Here is a 25,598-nt window from a genome sequence, read left to right on the forward strand (position 1 = left end):
GGCAGCACAGATTTTTGATGCTGGTTCTAGTCCATGTTAGAAGCAGAGGGAGTTTTGCCAGTGAGCTCAACTGGAATAGGACTGAGGTTTTGATGAAAAACAAGCAGGACTGTTTAATTCACCATGAGATTTTTAGCATGCTTCAAAGTAGTCTTTCACAAGTTTGCAGTCTTTCACTGGCTCTCCAGCTTGGGGCAAGAGGAGTGTAATGCTTTTTTAAAACCAATCTCTAACTGATTTTTGTTACCTGGCATACAACATTGCAGACCTTTTCTTGATCAGCTTCCAGAATCCAAGGCATGGTTTCTCATGAGGATTGCTGGCGACCAGCTGCAGGCTCTTCCGCAGGTGTGCCCCAGATGCCTATCACTCACAAGTATTATCACACTAAATTAACACCCACTGGACCTTGCTGTGTTGACTTAGCAACTTCTATGCAGCAATACTTAGACAAGAATCTGCTTCCTGTTTTGGGATGGGTCTGTGCCACTCAACTGGCAAAAAAGTGCCGATGCTGACTAGTTCTTTAATATAAAATATCACTTATTTCCTGACTGGTGAATTTAAAAGGTGAAAAAGCTATTTCATGCTTTGGATGTATGAGGAAGAACTGATGAGATCAAACAAGATAACTGCCAAGGTAGTAAACTTATAAACATCATGGCAAGCAAAAAGGCTTAACTGGGGAGTAAAAGGATAGAAGTATCGGAGGTTCTTCCTAAGGTGGCCATCAGCAGTTTCCCTGCAGCTGAAGAAGCTTGCCCGTGTTGCACTATGGCATTTAAAGGTGTGCATTTTGTGCTGACAATACACTTGAGTCCAAGAATCAAGCACCGTTTTCTCAGTTCTTTCACATGTACCTGTTACTGGCAGTACCCAAAGTGATATGCCTTTATGCAGCAGCTCTGGCACTGACTGCCACAAATTTGCAATCAAATCCTTCATTTTTGTCCTTGCTAAGCCTTTCCCACTGGTAACTGAAGTCTAATGCTAACATTCCTCTGCCTTCTTCCTTCTCCTCCTCTCTACAGAAAATTGCTGACAGTTTTTATGACAGGTTGTATAAATACAATCTCCTTAAGCAGAAAGGAGATTGTATTTATAAACTATATTTTAAAAGAGCAGTCCCTTAGGAAAATCTGTAGCATTACTGCAGAGCAGAGATCTGCTTGGGGTGAAATAGTGCTCTGTACTAGGAGTTAAACCCACCTGGATCATTAGGTAGTGGTAAATCTCCAAAGAGTCTGTAAGTCTCTTAGAAAACAATGGAGACACCCATCTGCCTACCTGTCACATCACTGGGGACATCACTGCCTACAACTCATATCCTGGTTGATTTTCTTAAGCTCACAGAGCACAGTGGCCAGCACAGCTGGAGCCACAGAGCACAAGTGCTGAATTCAAGTTTTAAGATTTCTAGGAGGTGTCTAATGAGATTTACTGTGCTTTCTGTGGTCTAAAAGCTGCCTAAATTGCCATGGCAGCTTTACTTTTACCTTTCAACGTTTGTGTACTTTTCTTTGAGAAGCAGGTTGCTTTGTTTGTCTACATCCTTGTTCTGGAGGAGCAGAAGCATCCAAGGGGTGCAAGTGGCCTGACTGTGGGATGAAAAGAGTAAAAATAAGATTAAAAGAGTGAAACGGCTCTTAAAGTCCATAAAAGTACACTCCTCTATGGTGCCATCATAGCAAACAATATGCATGTTTAATATTGAGAGGAAGGGGCATGATGTGCACTTCTGCTCATCCTCGAAGTGGTATTGAGTATATGTGCTGTGACGCAGCTCTGGGATTTAAAATTATCTCATCTTGCTCCTGGATGAAAAGCAGAACACATTCCCCTGGTGAATCAGGGATTTCATTTGCTCGATACACAAATAAATGCAAAAGTATAACATGGAATCTGAGACAAGTGGTTTCTTTTTCAGAGATTTTTACCAAATTCTCTTGACGTTACAAACTCAAAATTAACCATTGTTCACCACTTCACAAGCAAGAAAATGCACATGCATTTTGGATTGAGAGACTGGTCTTACGATCTTTTTTTTTTAGCTTGTCCAGGAAAACTGCTGCTTCTATTTGAAGAATATTCTATCTGTGCTCTCTGGTCTTCCCTTATCAGCCAGACTTCATACCCCATGCTTGCTTTGCTATCCTTATCCAAGATAGCGTTGTTGCTGTTATGTTAGATAACTTAGAGTTGGTGTGGCATTTTGTCTGGGGAAATTATAAAGCCATGTCTATTCATTGCAATATGAATATGATTAAAGACAAATATAGCTCATTCCAAACTCTGAGCGCTCCCAAACTCTTCACTTGTTTCCCAACTTTAAGATTTTATCTGCCTCTGTGCAAGACTCACACCACAAGAACTAGAAGACGCAAATATTAGACACTTTAAAAGTAAAAAACCACAATTATAAAACCCTGATTATCCTAGGACTTTTTCTCTTAACACAATAGTTGCAAGGCAATGGCTGATGTAAACAATGATAATTACTTCCTCTTGCCTTTTGAATACAGGCAATTGCAGTAAAAGTGATACTCTACTGTTCATAAAGCAGTTCATGGTTATCTGTTTGCACACTGAGATATGAAGCACCCAAACATCTGAAAATAGAGTTAAGATCTAAAAAGGAATTGATTGTTTCTATTTCTAAATTAATCATCAATAATATGGCTTATGCTAGTGTTAAATTTAGACACAGCCATTTCTTGCAACCTTCTTGTGTCCTGGAAAAGACACAGTCATTTAGCTCTACCTGCTTTTCCAGGTGTAGCTCATCCTTATAGTGTCTGATCACCATTCTGAAATTAACTCCTCTACCTTTGCCAGAAGATATTACTCCTAAATTAATTCCTCTGTCTCCCCAGAACCAGTACACCTCCCCAAGTTACTGCACAAAAGGAGGAAGCTGGTGGATCAGAGCTCCACTCCACGTCTCCTGCTTGGAGACTTCCTAAACACATTCCCTGCTGGCATTGTGGGCACAGATAGGAAAAACATCACTTCTCTGACTTAATAAACCAGCTGGGAGTTTTTTTCTGCAAAAGGAAACCTGTACCAGCCAACTCTGAGATCACACTATTAGAGGGGTTGAGGTGAGAAGGGACCTCTGGAGGTCATCCAGGCCAGCCCCCCTGCTCAGGCAGGGACACCTAGTGCTGGTTGCCCAGGACCATGTCCAGCCATTGCCCAGGACAGAATGGTTGCTTTAACCTGTATAAACATTGGAGAGAGCCCAAGGTGCTAAATAATCTGGCACGTTTCAGCCTGATTACCTTAATTACCTCTCCCTTCCTTTCCACGTCTTTCCTGGTCGAGCTGCTCTCTTCCTGGGTGGGGTTGGTTCCCAGTGAGGTGTGTGGCACAGCACAGACACCACGGATACCCTGCAGGGAAGAGGAGAAAGAAATGGGCAGCATGACGGAGAGGTGACAGAGCCAAAGGCATAAAGGTCCTGGATTCAGCAAAACACTAGGAACATGCTAAATTTGAAGTGCATTTGTTGGCCTTGTAGGTTCTGTTGACCTGGGACAAAGAGAGGGTTCTCTCCCCAGTGATAGCTGTGGGTAGGTCTCCACAACATCCCAACTCTTGTCCTCCAGGAAAGAGGCATTCGATGTGGGAGTCACTACCAGATCTCAGAGGATGAGAGACCACAGTATTAAAGCCTAAACTAAAGCATGCTGAAGTCAACACCTGCTCATTGATGGATATAGATGCTGGATTGGGCCTTTAGCAAATAACTAATTACTTTTTGAGTTGGGGACAGCTGAGTGGAGTATTTGTAGGGGTCTTGTACACATCCTTTCCAGTCAATAATTTATTCACATCAATGATCCTCCATTGTGCAAACAGTCCTGTTTGAACACAAGGATTACAATACAATTAAGGGCTGGAGGATGAAGCCCTGAGATAAGATGCAGAGTAAACAAAGTATGATATTACAGCTATTAATTAAGGTTTAGAAGTAGGCAGATAATGAAATCAGGATGGCCATGAGTCACAAGGCTTCACTGCTTCCTGAGCTTAAGCACAAAACTGTTCTTAGTGCAAAGCCATGGTTCTATTTTTAAATAGACCTACTAGCTGAAGAGTTATGGCTGAGGTTGTAACCCTTCTGTGACTGGGCAAATAAAGGTGACAATGTCACCCAGGACATAAAGTTTTGGCAGGAGCTCAGTGTTATTCTGTGCAAGTCACTCTCCCTGCTATCTTCTCAGCTAGTGCCAATTTTGCTTTTTATTTTTTAACATGCTTAATTTCTTTTGCCCAATTCCCTAAGAAAATCGAGGTTTACATGGCTAGGCTGTGTATTTATATTTTCCTGCTTTCCAGTACATTCTGAATCCATCCGTCCAGGACAGCATCTCAATGTCCTAGGACAGAAGGTGCACAGTGAGAACAGGAGAGGCAGAGCTCAGATAACACTGCTGAGGGAAAGCCTGAAGCATGAAATTACTCTTTAAAATGCACAAGCAAGAAAGAGATGCTGACAGTCAGGCTTTTTTAGCTCTACAGTCAGTAATATTTAATTTTCAAACACTTTTTAAAAAAATAGTGTTTTAACTCAGTTAACATAAAAATATCTCTGAGCAGTGCAGTCATTTTGTGCAACCGCATGAGTTGGAAAAACAGATATCTTTGTTTTGTTTCTGTAAGAGTTTGCAAAATGCTCTCCTTATTGGAACAAAAAAAGATTTTCTGAATATGTATTTTTGCAGAAACATCTGCTGTGTGTGAAGTTATTTGACAAAACAAACCATAGCTCTTTATTTAGATTAGAAAATACTAACGCGCTGGAGCATGTTGGAAAACAAAGTGAACAGAAATAAAGAGAAATAAGTGACTGAGTAGCCACAACATATTAACATCAGCTCCCCTTGCTTTGGATTTAAACTGTACCCTTTCCCGTTGTGTATTTTTTCCAGGAAATTTTCTCTCTCCTTTTTATGGTGACTGCTGCTTTTCCTTTCCTGCTTTAACTGAATCATGCCCTTCTGTCCTACAGACAGCTTGAAAAAATAAACTTTTATCTCTGCTCTGCAGCTAGAGGTGATGATCCATTTGCACATCACAAATTGTGTTTCAGAATATGTCAAATGCTGATTCATTTACTGTCTTTTCAATTATTTTGATTTAATTCAGTCTGACCTTTGGCTTGGTTCAGGATCCTTTGCAGAAGATCTATGGGGATAAAGGAATTAGAAAGCTAACATAACAGTTTGTCGAGGCAGGGCAATACCCCCATCTCAGAATCAGCCCTCTTCAAAATCCTCCCAGTAATCCTACCCCTGGATAGAAACAATGGGATTTTGCAGGTGCCTTTTAACACTCATTCCCTAAAAGACTCCTCATTTCAGTCAGCATCCAAGAACCTTCACAGATTTGGACTTCATGCACACAGTCCTGGGTTCCAGCCCAAAAAGAGAAACCCATTAAAGATCACATTTGTTTCTGTCATCTGATTCTCAGCATTCATTAATCTAAGAGATCTCATTGTGGCCTTTCAATACTCAAAGGGGGCTTATAAAGAAACATGGAGAGAGACTTTTTACCAAGGCCTGTAGTGACAGGACAAGGGATAATGGTTTTAAACTGAAAGAGGGTAGACTTGAATTGGACATAAGGAAGAAATTCTTTCCTGTGAGAGTGGTGAGGCACTGGCACAGGTTGTCCAGAGAAGCTGTGGCTGCCCCCTCCCTGAAGTGTTCAAGGCCAGGTTGGACAGGGCTTTGAGCAACCTGGTCTAGAGGAAGGTGTCCCTGCCTGTAGCAACATTAGATGATCTTCAAAGATCCTTTCCAACCCAAACCATTCCATGATTCCATATTCTTTAAAGCTCCCTTCCAACCCAAACCATTCTGGGATTCTGTGATTGTAATTCCACCAAACTAAGGTGAATGTTTATTCTCCAAAAAGTCTTTTGAGTCTTTAAAACAGTTCATGTTCTGAGCCCCCAGGATACTAGAACTCTGGTTTGTTTTAATAATGTTAAAAAACTGCTTCAGTTTTTAAGGGGTATAACTATTTGTGGATCAATACTGTGAAGGGAAACAGCAGAAATAATTACAGCTGCATCTTGTTCAGGAAGAGAGCAGGGAAACACTACAGGCTTGCCATTAACACTAAGAGACCATTTCTGTGCTCTCAGTTTACTCCTCATGCTAACACATTTACTCATACTTTAAAAATATCGAAGGTTTTTTTAATACAATGCATAACTGGCCATAATTTAGCAGATTTTAAAGGCAAATACTTTTCCACCATGGAAGTAGATGGGTGCTGTTTATGAAGCAGCAGCTATTCTGCAACAGTCTCAGCTCAAGGCCATCCTTAACACAATTGGTAGGAACCTACCTGCAAATCAGGAGGATTTTTTGCCACCCAGAGAAATGCAAGGTGCAACAAAATCCACCTTCTGCCCAAATGGTCTTCTAGAGTAACTAACGCAGCTTAAGTCTTCAAGGGATTGATGGTCATACCTCAAAAGAATGCCCCATTTCCTGACAGTAGCACCCAGTGGGAAGGTGCTTGCTGCATTTTGTGGAGTGCTGGCCCACGTTCAGGATGATCAAACTCAGCCTGGGACTGCATCATAGCTCTGCCTTGCTGGGAGCCTTCCCTGTGGATTATTTTAATCATTATTTCACCTGATCTCTCTGCAGGGTTAGGTCCTGAGAGGAAGAGTTGCAAGACAGCACAGATGGTTATTCCTTTGGCAGTTGTTTTCCAGTGACGCAGCTTCCCTAGATCATAAACAGCAGCTGAGGTTTGTGGCTGCAATCTCACTGGCAGAACTGCCAGCACCGACAAAACAGAGCCTCACACATTTTTGTTAATCAGTCCTCTGCTTGCAGGTTTATCTTTGCTGCCCTTGAACACAGGCTTGGGATCAGGCCAGTAGTCTGGCACACCTTGACCCCTTTTGGTTTCATGGCTGAGAGCAGCTGGGGACATCTTCAGGGCTTTTCTGTGATTCACAGAAAAGAGCATTCACAGCAACCAATAAGCTAGCTTCGAGATCTCACAACCTCACACCAGTTACAGCCTAGACTTTGCACCTTTTCTTTTGCTACCATTAGTCCTGGTACTCTTTTGTTTGGTGAGAAAACCAGCCAATACTCTCATAGATTTTGTACCGTTTCAAGTTTATCTATCTTTTACATGTCTTGGGTAAACCTGATAAACCAGTTTCCGCTGCTGTTACACAAATGCTATGCATTGTTCTGCTGTACAGCACAGTAATTTTTATCACTGATCTTGCATTTTCATAGTGGTTGCTCTTAATTTTTAAAGCTTTAAAACGTGAATGGCAAACTTGTGAACAGCTCTGTGTGGAGACAGCCACTGAGGAGTACTGTCACATTTAGATTAGATACAAGGAAGAAATTCTTCACTGTGAGGGTGGTGAGCCACTGGAACACATTGCCCAGAGAATTTGTGGCTGCCCCCTCCCTAGAGGTATTCAAGGCCAGGTTGGGCAGGGATTTGAGCAAAGTGTCCAGTGGAAGGTGTCCCTGACTGTGGCAGGGAGGTTGGGACTACACAGTCTTTAAGGACCCTTCCAACCCAAACCATCCTGTGATTCTATGACTCAGCTGGAGCAACAGCCTACTTACAAGTAAAACTGGATTTGTAAAACAAGGGATGTTGTCATCTTTAAGGTTACATACATCTGTATGTATCTTCAGAAATTTGGAGATAGGAAATCTTACATCTCCCGGCAAGGAGAGTAGGAGTCAGAATTGCTCCAAAAGCTTTCTTGGTTAGCCTTCAAAAAAAAAACCCAAACCCCAAACAAAAAAAAAAACACACCTCATTTTTGGACATTTTCAATGCTGTGGGCAGAATAGGCACATTCTGCTTACAAGAGCTACTGGCTGAGCATGACTGAACAGCCAAGAACACAGAGTAGGTGTAAAGTAACTGATGTTCTCCTGTTTTCCTACAGAAGTCCTCTGTGAGGTCACTCACCAATAGCTGTCTCTATTTTAAACCTCAAGTGATAGATCTGTCTCTGAGCTGCTTTTTCTACAACTTCATTGTCACAGTTCCCTGGCAGCTAAAGAGGATTTACCTTCTAGCTGATGATGTACCCACTTGTGCCAAGACAGCTCTAACATTCATCCAACCTGGCTTTGAATTGTTTCAGCCCACTGATCCAACACAGACCTAACCTAATTAAAAGCAAAACAAAACCCAAAACCAACGAAAAACCCAAAACACTATCTGACAGACAGCTAGTATAGCTCAGAGAAAGGTTAGACAGCAGCCAGAGAGAGTACAAAGGGCAGGTAGGAATGCAAGAGCAGGTGTATTAGGGCCAAAATGCTGCAGTCAGATGTTAGACTGGCTCAGGCCAGGGACACCCTTAGCTTCTCCTCAAGCTGAGCTTTGTTCACAATAAAGAAATTAGGTCCCCGGGGTATGGCTGCATTCCCAGGAACAACAGTGCAGTAAACCTAGGATTACCACATGAGAACTAATACCTGTTTACTAAGTATGAAAAGGAAAAATCAGTTACAGACAGGACTCCATACTTTTAGAAGAATTTCATGTCAATAACAAACTTAAAACAAGTTTCTCTGTCATTACAGTTATGTGCAGCAGATGGAGAAGAAACAAAATTGATAGAGGATAGGAAAGTTAACTTTTTTCCCTATTGGATTTGAGGTATCTCACTTTCTCCATATAAGTATACTCAGTATAGGCACACTTCAAGATATGTTGGGTCTGGAAGTAGAGAACTCCAGTGGACAATGAAAAGGGGCCTATTTCTGCCCCCGTTGGGCCCTCTGGTGTTCACATGGGAACTGGGAGCACCACCACCCTGGGAAACACTGGGCACCACCACACCGCAACCCCACATCATCAGTAGCCCTGACCTGAGGAGTCCAAAGGATGCACTTGCATCACTACTATTGTTATCTGGCAGAACATAAATATCAGCCTCACATTTCATTTAAAGCACAAACATGACCTTTGAAATTGGATTTTGAACTGTACCACAGTCAAACCTTCCTGCTGCCATCATAGGAAAACTGCTCTCCTTATCTTAGGGCAGGTGTTTCTCCCTGTTGTTGAGATGAAAAAAAACACCCCACAAACAAAAAAAAAAGAAAGAAAGAAAAAAATCAACATGATGTGTCATATTCAACAACGACCGTTGTTCTTTATTTGCTGACCACTCTTGCCTGACAGAGTGAAATGGGTGCTGCTGGCAAAAGGAGCATGGGAGGTCTTAAGTACAATTTCAGAAACAACAAGATGGAGGTTGTAACACAAGAAGAATTTGTGCAAGAACACAAGGGAATGACTTGTAATTGGCATGCAGACAGAGCTAGAAGTTCACAGAATACCACATATACGTTTATATATGCAAAAATAAAACAAAGTTATGTATATAACCTACTATATAATTTAAGTTACATATACACATAAAACTTACTATATAACTTGTTTTAGTTATATAAAAAAACACAAAAAAAATCATATTTGTACTTGGCCAGTTTAAGTGTGGTGCTTTGATGGTGTGATATTTTAGTTCTTTTTTCAGGTGTTTCACAATAAAAAATTATACATGTTTCATTTCAGAAGCTATAAATCAACTTAGATCAAGAAGCAAATCATGCTCAGGCACCTTCAAGACAAGATTACAATATGTCTAATTTCTAATCCAAATTTCATTTCTGCAATATTTTATTAACACCTCTTCTTTTTCTGGAAAATTTTCTGTTCTAACACTGTTTACTGCTGGTACCAGATTATACATGAAAATTAACAGTGTTTGAAAATGACTGAATTTTCTATAGGAGAAAGTGAAATATTTGTAACTATTATTTTTAATGTTATAAATTTTATAATTAACAGTAGCCACATAAGGGTTTCATTTTGTATTTGTTATTTTATATTTAGTGATGCTCTCATCTACCTTTAATACATTGTCACATTTGCTACCAGCACACCTAGTCCTTGTATTAGGCAATAATCTACCCCAGTCAAAGAGAAATCTGAGCTATTGCCAATCTAAGATAGCAATCCTCCACAACTTTTGCTTACCTTCTAGGCTTCCCCACTTGTAGGTGTTCAGAAATTTTTGAACACAGCCTTATCTTCTTGCTTAATTCTTGTCACCCACTTCTCTGATGTGTTTCTATGCTCCCTGACTAACTGCTAACTCATCCACAGAGAAAAAAATATTATACTGTATTATTATATACCTTACAGAGAAAATACCATTGCAAAACAGGCCTTTTTCTAATAATACTTTTTCATCATTGTCCGTGAGACTGAGAGGCTTTTGCCATGCTAATAGCAGTTCTACCATCTTGCAGTTTTTATTCTTGCTTGATACCTTCCAGTCTCCTAACACTACTTTTCTTTAGTGTCTGGAAATTGTCCAGATTTCACATTAGATAATCATACAGCAATACTCTCTGCGCCAGAGAAAAGATCAGAAGAACTGCATTTTCAAGAAGAAGTGATTCCACAAAAAGATAAAAAGTAGCTAAGGAGATACAGCATGCCTAACACTGTGCATTCATTTGCATATTTTACCAGCTATTTTTATTCACAATACCCCATCAGAGCCAGAAAACTGCAGAAAAATCAAGTGCCGTAAAATAAGGAGTGCAACTCATCTAAATACACACAGCTTTCATCAGCTGTGAACACTGGTGTCAGTATAACCAGTCCACTAGAACTGATAATGCAAACCATGAAAGAGGACGAATCACATCTATAATTTGATGTTCACAGTCTTTATAACTAGGTATAGTATGAATGAAGCTTGACTTATAGGTTGAATCTATAATTCTGGAGGCTGAAGAAAATATTACATTGGCTACAGAAATGTATGTAAAACCTTGAAGACATTTTCTAGTGCTTTTTTAATTTGGTAGTGTATTCTAATAAGCCTCTAAGCAGTACTATTCTAATAAGCCTCAACCGGTTATTTCCTGCACTTGGGCAAGTATTCTTGTTGTTGTTTACAAAACCCAGGCTGCGTAAGTCCCACTGGGCTTTGTGTCTCAACTAGTACAGCCTCAAGGCTACTTTGATATTCTGCCTATGGCGCACACCACCTCCAACCCTGCTGCATACCCTGTGTCATGGCTGGAACCAAGGTACAGTTTTAAGGCAGCTTCCACAGTGTCTGGGGAGGCTGCATGCATATGGCATATTTTAGCTCTTTCACTCCTGCTCAGCAACTTCATCACAACAGTATCATTGCCAGAACAAAGACAAAACTGTTTGCCAGACAGTACTGGCTAAGTATTAGTAATTCTTTAAATTAAACTACTGTAGTGGAAAGGGGAAAACATGCTTTCCACGTGTGCACACGTAGTTGAAATAGAGCATGTGTTTGCACACTTGAAACAGATCTGGTAGCCTTGTCCTTCTGGATCTCTTTGGGAATTTTGCAAACAGGAACATGATTCAACCCAAGTTATATGCTGTAAAACCCCATTTCCTTTGTTTTTATTTTGTTGCTATGTAAACAAGAAAAGCACACCACCAATCTTAACTTTTTGGACAGATATTTAAGAAGAGTTCTAGGAACTCAACTCTGTGCTCTAATTAGTGCAGTTTTATATTATCTGAAGGAGTAGCTGACACCTGCCTGCTGCATCACAGCAAAGTATGACCTGATCTGATCTAACCATTCATACCATAGAAGCAACTCCTTAACGAGGAGGAAAAAAAAAAAAAGTACACTGTCAAGCTTAATTAAATATAGACTTTTTTTTTCAGGTTAAGCCAATACATAGCAGTATTTCCCATCCTGCCCTTTTCCCACTTGCTCTACATTGAGCACAAGCTTAATCATCATTCTTAATTAGCCAATTTGTTTTATTCAGCAAGACCAAGAAGTAGTGCCGTGAAATAATTTACATGAGTAAGGTTATTAAAATTTGTATTTCAGCAAAAGTCTTAAGAACAAAGCAAGATGGGGATCTCACAGGTTGAGGCAGAGTAGAGCAGAAGCCTTGCCTCAACCCAAACATCAGTCCTGCTGATGCAATCACAGTAACATTAATTGTTTAGGGAAAAGAATCATACAGTTAAACAAAATTTCTTCACTTTGAAAAGCCATATCAATTATAGAATGAAGAACATAATCTCTGATTTTGACAAACTCAAGTTACGTTTAGAGAGAAAATTGGTCCTTGAAAGTTGCCATGACTAATTATGCTGTTTAGAATCAGCTGCTTCTCTTAATACAGCATAGAAATGCTTATTAACATTTTCCAAATGAATAAATATATACTATTTTAAGATACTTGAAGAACTTAAAAATGGTTTATTTGACAGACTGTCAAGTTAAGTTTACAAGGAGAAAAAGAGAATTCTCTAAGCATTTAAATTTAGCTAATTATATTAGCATCTCTTACTGAAGAAGTAGGGAGATGTACATCTTTAATTAAATGAACACATGAGTATGTCTTGAATCTATCTAGGGCCTAAATTGCAATTTTTTGCTATAATGAGTTATTTTAGGAAACGCAATAATAGTTTTGACTAGACACATACATTTTTTGAAATAAACACTTGGGCAGAAAGAGGCTGAACCTTCTAGTATTTAACAAAAATGTAATGATACAATTTTAGAACACGGCATCATATCAAAGACCTATTTTTGAAAAATTCAACACACCAAAGCATGTTTTAAAGTATTCAGCTCCATCCCAGTGTTCAGTTCTATCTTGTAAAGACAAGAAATTACTTGAACTAATAAATCTTAAAAAAGGGCAAGAGAAAACAAGTAGGCAATTACTTTTCTGAATAGTATTTTCTCTAAAGATTTTTCTTCCTCTTTCTTCAGCTGACTGTTAATTATACCTGTAAAGTGATGGCTCCTAATGTTTACTTAATTACTAAGGGTTTGTATCTAGAGCAGTTCACATTTGTGTTTAACAAGATACTTACTTTCCAAGAAGCACTATTCACCAACCCACCCTCCTTCTTATCCAGAGGAATTCCTCTTACCCTTTGTCTTCAAAATAAACTGCTTTTGGCTACCATTTCCTTTTACTGCACACCTCCCCCTACCACTTTCTCCTTTACATGATCTTGCAATATCCATATAAAGACCTCAGCAATTCAGAAGTATTACATACTTTTCTGGTGCAGAACGTCTGATACTAACATTCATTTTCCCTAGAACATCCATGGCTGTGTCAGAAATTCTTCATAAACATGGCTGGGTTTGCAGCGGACGAATGAATGGAAAAGAGGCCTCTATTTAAACGACAGATGGAAGGACAGCCTGGAGCAGCATACTTGAAACAGTGCTAACTCCCAGTGCAAGACGGGGTAAGTGGTTTCTCTGCATACTCAAACTGAAGCTTCTTTGTCAGCTGACACAAGTTCTATAAAGCAGAAGCAAATTACTTACCAAGCTATTTATGCAAGGTTATTATTAGAGTGAAAGGACTGGTCATACCATACTCCAGGGCTATGCTACAAAACAGAGCACAAATCGCCCTCAAAAACGCAGAGAAAAATAGTTTCCTTTTATTCGCTAACACTTTGTTGGGTGAATTCCAGTGGGATACTTTCTTTATCATAAAATCAGGTCTCAGGAAGGCCACAAGCTCAAGTCCCAAACACAATACTACCTTTTGGTGCAGCAAATCTCCCTGGGGTTCTTTGTCCAATAGTCTCGGCTACCCTGAAACAGAGACAAGTATCATGCTTAAATGTTGCCTGCAGCTTCAAAGCTCCAGCATGGACATTCTCACATTGGATTGCTGTGAAGACATGTTTTAGCTGTACCATGAATGACAGCCCTTTTCCTCATACAACTGGGCACACAGGCAACTATCTATACCTGCACAGAGGAAGAGCCTGTATGACAGCAGGGGGCACTCCCTTGTGGGACACTTGTGCGGAGCAGAGGCACCAGCTCCCGCCACCCCACATTTCAGCAGGTGACACAGGCCACAGCCTGCCGGCAGGGCTGGGACGCCTGCAAAGGTGGAGCCTTAGAAAAACACACATGGAGATAGAAGGCCAACACCAAACCCACAGGGACCAAAGCCTTTCAAGAAGAGGCGTGCTGCCCGCCCCTTCATACTCCCAAAAGAAGCAGCAGTACCTGTGATGCCGTGAGCTCACAGCTGGCCTAAGACACTGTGCCCCAGCAGCACCTCGGGGAAAAAGGGCTACCCATCCCCAGGTATTCACGCTCCCAGGCTGGATACTGGGGACCTGGCCTGAAGTAAGGCTATCTCAGGGGTAGGAAGACGGCAGTGGGAGGCTGCCCTGCCCCACCTGAGCAGGACCCCTGCCCACCTGCCCCTTCACCTCCCCCGGCCGCGAAACGATGGGTCTACCCAGCCCTTCCTGCTCGCTTCCTATTGGCTGCGGCGGGAGGGCGGGGCCAAAGCCGCGGGGAGTGATGTATGGACGAGGGGAGGTCACGTGGCTCAGCCCCCTCACCAGTTCGGCCGGGGGCAACTGGAACCGGTGGCGGCCACGCCGCGCCCCCCCCCCAACCCCTTCATCACCACCCCCCCCGCCTTCCATGCGCTGTCAGGCAGCCCCGGGCCGCGGCAGGAAGAGCCTCGGCAGTGCTGGTCGTGGCCCCGCACAAAGGAGTCGGGAAGCCCCATGCAGCGCTCGGCCAGGTCAGCCCGCGCCGCCGGCCATAGCGGCGCTCAGCGGGGCGGTGCGGCGCGGCGGGGGATGGTTGGTGCGTGCCCCTGAGAAGACCTGGGGGGGGTGGCGGTTCTCGTCCCGGAGCGAGGAAGGCGCTGGGGGAGCGGCGCTGCTTTCCCCGAGGTTGGGTCCCGGGAGGACGGCGCTCGGCACTCGGTGGGTTGCGGTGAAGGTTGGTGCTTGGTCCTGAAGGAGAGAGGGGGAGGGTGGAGCTCTGCAGCCGAGCCGGCCGGTTCCCTCAGCCGCCCCCTCCCACCGCCCCGGCTCCCCTCACGCACCCTTGCCGTAGCCCCGCCCCCTCCATCAGGCCACGCCCACATGCCGGCCCGAGGCTTTCGAGGAAAGGGCACGGTCCGCCCCCGCTCTTCCTGCTGGATTCCTATTGGCTGCGGTGGGGAAGGCGGGGCCGAGGCCTCGGGGAGTGACGTGTCGGCAAGGGCAGGTCACGTGCTGCCCCCTCCTCCGCCCCTCCCCGGTTCGGCCGGGGGCAGTTGGAACCGGTTGGTGGCCGCGCGTCCGTGTCCCCCCTCGCTACTCCCGCGCTCTCAGGAGGCGCCGGGCAGCGGCCGCGGACCCTGGCCGCGGGAGGAGGGGCAGAGCAGGGAGCCCCGGCGGCGCCGCCCGCAGCCCTGCAGAAAGGGGTTGGTTGGGAGCCGGGAGCGGCGCTCGGCCAGGTCAGTCCGCGCCGCCGGCCCGGTGGGGCGGTGGGGCCGTACGGTGGCGGCAGAGGCCGGTCTGGTGTGTGCCCCTGGGGGAGACCTGGGCCTGAGGAGTGGGTGGGTTGACGCCCCGCTGTGGGGAGCGTCGCCGCGCTCCCCGCCGGCGGTCCCGGGGTGGGAGGGCCGGTTGGTGTGTGGCGATCTGAAGGGGAGGCGCGGCGCTCGGCTCTGAGGGGAGCTGGGGGAAGAGAGCGGGGTCTCGGGGAAGGGGGGGTGGCTGCCCGCCCGGTGGCGGGGAGGGGCTGTGTGCCGCCGGGGGTGCCCGAACTGCCGCACGACCCGGGCTGGGGTGGGGGGAGGCGTCGTACTGGGAGGGCAGCGGGCACGCCGGGCTCCCGACGCTGCTGCGGCGGCCGGGCCCGTGCCGTCACCCGGGGAGCGCGGCTCGGCGGGCTGCTGGCCGGGGACACGCCGGCCCGGCGGGGCTGTTTGTTTACGTCCTCGCCGAAAGCCGTCGCCCGGGGCGGTCCCGCGGCTACCGCATTATGCAAGCGGCCGGGAGGCTGGAACGGGGCGAACCCGGCGCGCCGCCTCCCGGCCGGGAGCCGCCGGTAGCGCTGCGCCGTGCGGGGCTGGCGGTGGCGTAGCCGCCCGCGGCGGGCCGAGAGCCCTCGGTACGTCCCGGGGTGTGGGTGGGGGTGGACGCCCTGCGGTGCCGGTCGGCTCTGCCGGGGGGGTGGGGAAGGTTTACTCCGCTCTTGGGCTCAGTTTGAGACTAAAGGAACGTGTTATAAAAGTAACGGCTCGTGATGCAGTATTCTTGATCCCGGAGGGACCAGTGAGACAACTCTAGATTATCCTTGTTACTTGCTTTCTAACCAGGACGTTGCAAGAGGCACAGGTTCATTTTCCTATTTTTTCTTTTTCCTTTTCAATCGATAGCTTGTCTTCCAGGGTGTTAGTGTTTTAATTCGTTAAAGCATGCACTGTTAGGTGGAGATTAGCCTTCAAAGCATATTAAATATTCATGGTAGAGTAAAATGGTTGCTAAGTGGAATTAATTTTTATTATAAAAAATATTTTTCCTTATAGATTTTTATGTGTATTTATTCTAGCGCTGTTGTCTGTAAAATAACTACAGAAAATACTAAAGAGCCAGGAGAATGCTCTTTGTCTTAATAGAAGCTACTATTACTAGTCTAAACTGCCACATAATAAATCTCTTAGTAAAGCAGGTTGCTCCTTAATAAAATGAATGCAGGCTTTGAAAACCCTTTAAAAAAGTTGTTTGTTGTACTGAGAGCTGTGCGAGCATTATACGTGTTATTTGTCTGTGTCACTTCTAAGTGAGGAACGTTAGTATGACCATAAAGAGCTAAATTACTACCTGGTTAGGATGTTGTCAGACACACTTCAATAATGAGCAACACTACAGCCAAGAGAAGTCAAACTGAGGCTGTTCTGGTTTACTTGCAAATATGCCCCAGCCATTTTCTGTTTTTTTTTTCAAGAACTTAGCTATGTCACAGCAGTTTTGCAAAGACAGAAGAGTCTGCTACGTGGACAGGTATTTTAGAAATGCTGAAAACCATTAAGTTCTTGTTATTTAAAACAAAGTAGAGGCATTACAGGTGAACATAGTATTTTAGATAGGGATCTTGTGTTTGATTACCAGGACCGGCTTGGCCCTGCAAATGGGTAGTTAAATTGGTGCTGAATATAGCATTTTAAAGATACTTTTCTCCATTGCTATATATTAAGGTGATGCTGTTTCAGAAATACTACTCGGGCGTTGCTTCTTTCGAAATGTCAGCATAACCCTATTGGTAAAATTCCTGCCTTTAAATCAGAACAGCATGTCCAAATCTTGTATGCAAGTTTGTTCTCTGTCCAGTGTTAATACTGCAATGCAGTATGAGAGAGCTGCTGACTTTGTGGCTGTCCTTTCCCACACAGTCAAGGTGAAGAGGGGGAAGCAAGAACCTTCTGGTTGTTTGGGTGAAAATGGAGGAGTTGATGCTGTTTCTAAAAATTCTGCAGTTGTTAGAGTAAAAGCATATACTCTGACCTTGTTCTAAAATCCAGGTGGTGTCAACTATTGTTACTTAATTTTAGTACATACCTAATTTGTTACTTTAGATGTTCTCTATAATATTCTGATACCTTGTTAGGACCAACCACAAGCAACAAAATCTTTCTTAATACTACAAGTTTAATTGGATTTGAATAGATATCACTTAAATATTAAAGGTATAGTCTGAAGTACCATGAGTTGATATTTTTATGCTTGAGAGTCTAACGCTGTGATTAAAAATGACAAAACTGTGTTTTAAAACAGCAGTTCTATGGGATTAGGCTCATCTCTCTTCTTTGTTCAGCATACCACCACGGCACGTGGTGGATTTTCTATTGCTGCATATAGCACAGCTTTCAAGAAGGTGAAATATAAGTACAGTGCCTTCTCCTGCAGTGTGTGGTAGTGTTGAGATGCAGGCTTCCTGCAGGAGGTTGGGGGGGGCTGTGGTGCCCTGCATCAGCCCCGCTCCCGCCCACCTGCACTCACAACTGTCAATGTCAATGACTTGTCTGGGACTGGGGCACCTTTCCCCTCTTCAGGCTGCCGTTGGACCCCTTCTCCGTGTTGATAGGTTTCATGAGTCTGTACTTCAAAGGTGGAGAATGTCAGCTTAAAATCAGAAAAATAAAAACAAAACCACCACAGCCTTCTAGTCCTTACTCTTTTCATCTTTATATGCAAAAAATTGAGTGATATTTTAAAATAATTGAGCATGTGTTTACTTTTTGCAGTAGCAGTAGTCTGCACGGTGGTCTGTGGTGAAATGTAACCGTACGAAAGAGCCTGCAGGTGCACAGATTGTCTCTATTTTTCTACAGATAACTAACCAAATTCAGTAATATAGTGGTTAAAAATATTCTTAAGAACCAGATGTTTGAAAGTATTAAAATGCGTTCCAGGAATATCATGATACCTAGGTACCTAGCTGTCTCATTTTAATTGTCTGTCTAATTACCTTTGAAAAATCCCATTAAGTACCTATAAAAAAATTGATATACCTGGATGTTTTTTTTTTTTTAAATCACCCCTTAAAAAGATACTTTGTAAGTTGTATTTTAACCTCATTGAAAAATCTGTGTTGTGTTATCCAGTCATCGTTAAATATAATGTTACCAAAGAGAGTTTTGAGTTGATGGCTTTACATCAGAAATTTCTACTAATAATTTATTAGACATGGTTTGGGGGCTTTTTGGGGGGAGAGAGGGGAAGAAATGTGACACAATATATTTTGGTGGAAGTCTGTTGCTTTTTGTCTTTCTCATCAGCATGTTGCCAAATACAATGGACTAAATCCCAGCAAAGGGTCAAGGTCTCATATGACCTGGGTCATCTAGCTTCTGAGACCTTACAGGAAATTGTTTTAGTTCACACTCCACTAGATGCATCCTAGAGAGAACAGAACTTGCAAAACTTTGGATTCCCCTCATGTACTGGAAGAGCAGCATTTTGCTTTTCCTTTAATCTTGAAGTTATTTTTGTTATGAGTTCTGGTTATTTTCAATAGAAATCTTCCCTGTGGGCCCCCCATAATTTAGAAAGCTGGTGTAGAATTTCCTGAGGCTTGGTCTGTTTGTCTCCCCTCTCTTTGCCTGTTAGATGTCAATGCATATTTTTCCTTCTACTGCTAAGTATAACCACTCATTCTGCAGCCCTTAAAACCAACTCACAATTGATAGTCAGCTTTTCATTCAGATCTATCGTAATATAGTTGCCTAAAGTGTTTTCTACCTCATTTTGAAAGCTGCCTGTCCATACAACAGAAAGAAAGTTCAAGGCCTTCAGGCTTGTCTCTGCAGTAGAAAAATTATCGCATCGTACTTCAAGCCAGTCTCAGACATTACCCTTGAAGCGTTAGAAGTCAGAGTCTCGCAAACCTATTTGAGTTGCTATTAAAAAATCTCACTTGTATTGAGAGAGAGCATGTCATCTGGCTTTTTGAATGCTATGAATTTTTATGAGTCTAAAATTTATTTGCAAGCTAGGCTGTTATATTCCTGGATTGCCCCAGATTACTTGGTGCGTATTTATCTAAATCTGAAATACTGATTATAAGATGTGGGACAGAAAACAGCCAATACCTCTTAAAATATATTAGAAGGGTTAGGGAGGTTAAGCGGGGTGGGTGGGAAATAATCTCTTGAAGCTGAGGGGTTGTGAAGGGGTTTTATATACCACTAGACCTGGAAGTTCAAATGAACTTCAAACTTGAGTTACTCAGTGAAGTCCATGTTCTGGTATATTTTGACTATAACCAAAAATTATGTTGGTCTTCCCCATCCACGGTGACCTTTGCTACCTCATTTTAGAGGAAAGCCATGATATTTTGTGATGCATTAATAGTTGATAGTGTTATGTCAGAAGGAGAGTCTGAAATGTCTTATTCTCTCATCTTCCAAGTGCCTTTAGCAGTCCAAGGCTGTTTACCTGCATCTTCTATAAGTGCCCTTCTAGAATCAGGAGGGAAGAGTTTGGCTTCCCTATTATTTAGGGAAGCACATTAATCCTGTCACTCTTGTACTCCTTCAGGTGCCCATGAGGAGGAGAAAATTGTGAAAGGAAAGCTTTACAGGCAATATTAGAACAAAGAGTACATTTTTTTTCTCTTGCCCTCAGGATACTATGCTTAAAATCTTTGCTGCTGTTCTTTTGGGTATGTGAAGGCGAGTAAGTGGATTTCTGAATTTACAAGATTCCCGGTTGCTTTTCTTCCCATCTTAAGACCATGACGAGAGCTTTGTATTGTGGCAGGGGATCCAAGATTGCACATGATCCTACCCACTAGGCTGTTGCTTTTGACCCTGCTTTGGAAGCCTTGTAGACAGCCTGTTTTATACAGTGAGGTTGGTTGATGGGCAGGGTTACTGAGTTCAGGCTTTTGAAGGCAGGTCAGTACAGCCCCAGGACTCAGAGTGCGTCTGCTGGGCAGACACCGTTTCTGTGGGAAGGAAACCTCCAGAGATTGTGAAAGGTAAGGGTCTGCTTTGCAGAAGGAAAGTGTGAGAGGCTTGAACTGTGACATGGTGGGGGAAAAAACATATTTCTGTTGTAAAAGCAAGAATCTCTAGGTCGAGAAACACTTTTCTTTTTTCAGGTGACATGCTGATACTACTGTGTGAATATTTACCTGGGTGAGACCTCTCTTTCTCATGAGGAGTGACTGAGATTCAAGCATTAATTGCTTGCCTGCATGTGTGTAAGTTGCCATCTATAAAAGCTGACCAAAAGGAGGAGATGGGACATAGGACAAGGGTCAGTTATTTGCACCCCAGGCTGGCGTTTGGGCATGTGTAGTTGCAGCAGATACGAATTCAGCTTTAATACTCTTAAACCCAAATGTTGCTTAAAAATGCTTGCTGCACAAGGACTTTTAGTTTGTAAGTTGCTCAGTTGACGATTAGGAAGTGTTTAACATTTTTAACACAACTGTTCTAACTTGTTTCAGTTCCCCTAAGCAGACAGTTATGGTCCTCTGAGCTGAGGGTTCTTTACGTTCTCCCAGAGAGTCTATCACTGCAGGTGTGGTGAGCAGAGAGGATTTTGTTATTCTTTGGTGAGTCAGTGCTGAAAATCTGAAGGATGGAGTGTAGGGTTTATAAGATCACCTGCCACCAACTGGTCAGGGGGTTTGATGGTCTAGGGTTTCTTGCCATTTCCGTCTGAGAATTAAATTACTCCCATTTCTCAAGAACCATCAGTAACTCTACAGCTAAACTTAGGGGTTTTTTCCCCCTAAATACAGCATTTTCATATTGTGTCTTGAAAGTACAGAATGAATGTACGTAAGTGCATGATAATATACAACATAGGTTTGATTCATTAACAAAAAGCATAACTATTTTTTCCTTGCTGTGTGTTTACATACAGCTCTTCTGGAAGAGATGTTTCTTCAAAAATGAGGGGTAGTACTTTGACCCTAAACATGAGTGTAAGTGCAAGACTTGTAGCTGCAGTTCTGGTAGAAAAATCATGCCTGTGTTTGGTGATGTAAACTTGGAGTTTTTCTTCTCCTGATATATCTCTTGGGCAGGTTGAATAGATCTTTGAGATAAAATGCCTTTTGAGAAGAATTTTGACAACTTTACAAAGTCAGTTTATCAAAATCTCCTTACAATTAACTACTGTTATATAGACAAGTAATATTATTTTCCTACGTGCTTTAGAAAAGCCCACAGATGTCTTGCAAGTGGGTACACAGAATTTTTACAAGATTGGCTAAAAGTTTTATAGACTTAGCAGGATTTTAGATTTTTCTCTAAGAATGGATGGATATTTAATTAATTTGGAGTAAGACAGCTACTGCTGGTTTTTGTCAAGTTTAATTTTGAGTCATGTTGCATTGGCTTTGGAAACAGCTTTTTATGACAAGGAAAGGTCTGTTCTTGCTTTGGGGAACTTGGTGGGGGCTTCAGCTGTCACTTACCTGCTTTGTAGTCTTTGGCAAGGCATTTTTGCCTATTTCACCTCCCCTTTAGCTACTCTGCCTTTTCAGTTAAAGGCTGTCCAAGCAAGAACAGTTGGTGAACACAGTCGAGGCCCTGCACTGTCCAGTGTCATCATAAATGCAACTAGTAGTTTATATGCTCTGCTTTAAACTGAGATTTTTGTGTAATACTGGACCAATGTCACAAGCCCTGTTTTAGGTTCAGCACTGAAACGTGCTGTGCTTCTGTGTCTGTAAATAACTGCTAGTATGTGTTGCTGTTAACATACAGACCACCTAATGACATACATGTGACAAAGTTCATAAAGGGTGTGCCCTTCATGGAATTCCTGTTTATTAAGTATGCTTAAAGTAAAGCTTCAGTAGATTGGGATTTTATCCTTTATAGAAGCGTTATTTGTAAAACATTACATGCAGAATTGGACTATATGACCAGAAACATCTATATTATTACCGTTTTCTTGCTCTTATTTTACTCCTGAAAAGGGAAATAAGGGAGGAGAAAAAGAAATATAAAGTACAACAAGAGTTAGAAAATAAATAGTTTGAGAGTAGGAAGAGAAATTCCAGAAGAAAAATTGTAGGTGTTTAAACTTCAGACCTTAACTTTCTGATTGCCTGGGAGGAATCAGGATTGATTGAGTTTGATTTATTTTTGTCCTACTTGGTATCTGACTTTCAGCTTTTCTCTGTTAAACTGCCCTGTGCCCTCTGAAGGCAAGAACTTGTAGTAGAGCTAATGAAAGGTAGATTTTTCTGGAGTGCTGTTAGTTGTTCTTGTCATTATTATTAAAGCTGTTACTAAAGGCTTGCTGACCCACATTGTAATGGAATAAAGTGCTTTTGTCCTTTTGAAAAAAATAAAAACTTTCTACTGGCTCGGTTTTGAAAAAAAAAAACAACAATCAACAAACCCACAGTGATATAAAGAAATGGTTTAGTTGATAGCATTGCAAAGTTTATTCTGCATGTAACTAGTATGATTATTTTGCAGCCCATGTCCAAAGGTATATACTTGGGTGATAACAGTCTAACAGCATCCAGAATTGGACTTTGATAGGACTAATACTTTCATAAGTAATATAAAAGGATGTTTTACATCAATAGTGTTTCTGCTGTAATGAGGAGAATGGAATTCTGCCATTTTTTTTCCATCAAGTTATTGTGTATTGGAGGAAGATAGAAAATTGAACAGGGTCAATCCTCCAGCTACTCTCCTGGCTACAGAGGCTGTAGGCAGTCCCTTCCTGCTGGGGTGTTTGAAGACTGCTTTATGCTTTTAGTTCCTGGTGTACCATGTCAACGACTGGAATTATTGGTAGCGGAGCGGACTCTAGGGTGGTGGACAACTCACTGTTTGTGACAGCAGAGTGCTGTCATCTGTCCTGAGTTATTCCCCTTTTTCCTTCAAGGTGGTAGTGCTTTCTTATGTTTTGAAGAGGATGCTGAAGAATAGCATAGGGAAAGAGAACTTACTGCTTGCCAAAGGTCATAACCTTAAATGTCTTATAACTTCCAGTGTCCTCTTGGGCAGCAAAATTAGTCAAAACAGGTTTTTGAAAAATCTCAGTTCAAGACTGATGAATGTTGCATGATCTTGATATTTAGTTGCATATGGTATTTGATTTAGTAGTCTTTTTCTCCTGACAGTGTTGCAACAGTGTCTTCTGAGCTGGATGCTGTTTTATGGGGCTGTTGCTGGTTTTAAAGAGCTTTCTGTTTTTACTGCTCACTCAAAGAGTAACATCACTAGTGGCTTGTTGCCCTGTTAAGTGATAGGATTTGTGTTTCCTCTTACTTAGGACAGCAGTAGATGTTCCTGAAATGTAGTATCTTTTTCCTCCCACTACAGGAGATTTCAGCTATCCTAAGACAAAAGTTCTGCAAGTATGACTTCTTCTCAAGTCACTTTTGAAGTAAGAGGACCATCAGTTCCAGGTACCCAAATCATGCTTTCTCCTTTTTATATGGTTTAACTAGAAAAAAACCAGAAAAATGTTCAAAGGCTGTCTTGTCTGTTTTCCTCAGAGGCAAAAACCATTTCAGTTCAAATATCAAAATGGTAAGTCACTGTAAAATACATGAATTAAGAAATTTCACATAGATATTTGAAAATGAGATCTGGGAAATTTTATCTTGTTCTTCAGACAACAATTTCCTAGTGTGCTAGAGATGATGATGGTAACTGAAATGGTTATGATTGTTTTCAGTGTTCTGTCTCTTTATGCCATGGAAACTAGTATTTACATTCTGGACCATGATGATCAGGTATGCACTGATGTGTTCTGCTTTTTTATTCTCTCTGCATCCCTGTTGAAAGTTCTCTGTAACAAGATGAGACCTCTACTAAGAGTTAAGAAGAGAAAGAACAAGCAGCTTAAATCAGTGTTCTATTGTGCAGAAATGTGTAAAATCAGTTCCGTAATCTAGATGAGATCATGTAGAACACCATGATTTAGTGTTGACAAATTGTGTTTATTACTTTCACCTTTATCTTTAGGAACTTTGAAGGAAGGTCACTGTCCTGGTTTTGGCTGGTATAGAGCTAATTTTTATTCATAATAGCTAGAATAGTGCTGTGGTTTAGATTCAGTATGGGATTTGGTGTGAGAAGAATGTTGATAATATGTTCATGTTTTCAGTTGTTTCTAAGAAATCAAAGACTTTTCAACATCCCATGACCTGCCTGTTTGTGGGTGTACAGGAAGCTGGGAGGGAGCAGAGTCAGAGCAACAGACCCGAATTGGCTGGAATATTCCGTATCATAAACCGTCATACTCAGTATATGGATGAGGGTTGGTGGGGAAGCTGGCTCTTCTGGGATTGCAGTTTCAGGGTTTTCTCTCCTCTGGGGTTGCTAGCTGGGATCAGGCTGGGCATGAGTCAACAGGTGGTGAGCAGTTGCATTGTACATTGCTCGTTTGTATATTCTATTATCATTATTATAATCATTAGTTTAATTTTATTTTATTTGAATTATTAAATTGTCTTTACCTCAGCCTATGAGTCTCCTTATCTTTACCCTTCTAATTCCTTCCCCATCCTCCAGGGCAGGGGAAGAGTTGAGCAAGTGGTTGCATGGTGTTTGGCTGCTGGCTGAGTTTAAACCATGACAGTCACCAAAAGAGTAATTGGTGGTTGCCTAACAGAAGCAGATGAATGTGGGAGTGCGTACAGACTGGCAAAATTCCCCTTACAGGCAAATACCAAATGGCAGAAGTGTCTGTTGTAGTTGAAGGGGGAAAAGATGATAAAAACATTTTTTTTAAGTTTTGGCATCTGCCCCATGTTAGACCTCTCATGTGTTTCTCCCATTTGATTGGGAATTTGGGAACTGAACACTGACACACACTGCGGACACAAAACCTTTAGTAAGGAGCAGTGTTTTTATGGCACTCTGGAGAAAACTTTGAAGTTAAAGAATTAATTGACCTTAGATCAGATGAGGCTATAAAGCACTAGTGAGGCTACACAATGGGAGTCATGCTCTTCTGCCCTGTTTAATGTTGCTTCTGCTGTTGTGATGACACTTTGCATGTGTAACTTTTTTTTTCTTTTACTGATAATATCCGTAACAATATCTGCAGCAAAAATTAGGATTAGGGAGAACTTGATCCTTCCTCAGTGGCTGGTTACAAAGCATTACCTGGTATAACATAAGGAGGTGACACAGAAGGTTGCTTCTGCTTATGACAATACTGATACTGTTGGTTTTGACTGGGGACAAGCTTTGAGATGCAGGAGTGGCAAG

At 42.3% G+C, this 25,598-nt stretch overlaps 2 protein-coding genes across 9 annotated transcripts in view; one reads left to right on the plus strand and one right to left on the minus strand.

Annotated features, from left to right (window-relative positions):
- SHLD1 (shieldin complex subunit 1) overlaps positions 1-14,839 on the minus strand; it is an 89,823-nt gene extending 74,984 nt beyond the window's left edge. For both annotated transcript variants that reach the window (XM_074928061.1, XM_074928143.1), the window contains exons 1-4: positions 14,725-14,839; positions 13,629-13,681; positions 3,282-3,392; positions 1,497-1,598 (exon numbers count right to left, since the gene is read on the minus strand). Coding sequence is in view for 1 of the 2 variants with exons in the window: in XM_074928143.1 (XP_074784244.1) it covers positions 1,497-1,576 (80 nt within the window). In the remaining variant the exon portion in view is untranslated. The remainder of the gene's footprint in view (positions 1-1,496; positions 1,599-3,281; positions 3,393-13,628; positions 13,682-14,724) is intronic.
- The window catches only part of GPCPD1 (glycerophosphocholine phosphodiesterase 1), a 48,617-nt gene continuing 37,543 nt past the window's right edge, over positions 14,525-25,598 (plus strand). For 3 of the 7 annotated variants that reach the window (XM_074927157.1, XM_074927636.1, XM_074927554.1), the window contains exons 1-2: positions 15,140-15,344; positions 23,700-23,785. In XM_074927157.1, coding sequence (XP_074783258.1) covers positions 23,737-23,785 — 49 coding nt within the window. In that variant the 5' untranslated portion in view covers positions 15,140-15,344; positions 23,700-23,736. Of the gene's footprint in view, positions 14,640-14,735; positions 14,827-15,139; positions 15,345-15,982; positions 16,004-20,497; positions 20,600-23,699; positions 23,786-25,598 lie in introns of those variants that run through there. The other 4 variants (XM_074927286.1, XM_074927195.1, XM_074927466.1 and 1 more) reach the window with 4 other exon arrangements.

Source organism: Athene noctua, chromosome 1, assembly GCF_965140245.1.
Source record: "Athene noctua chromosome 1, bAthNoc1.hap1.1, whole genome shotgun sequence".
Classification (NCBI taxonomy): Eukaryota; Metazoa; Chordata; class Aves; order Strigiformes; family Strigidae; genus Athene; species Athene noctua.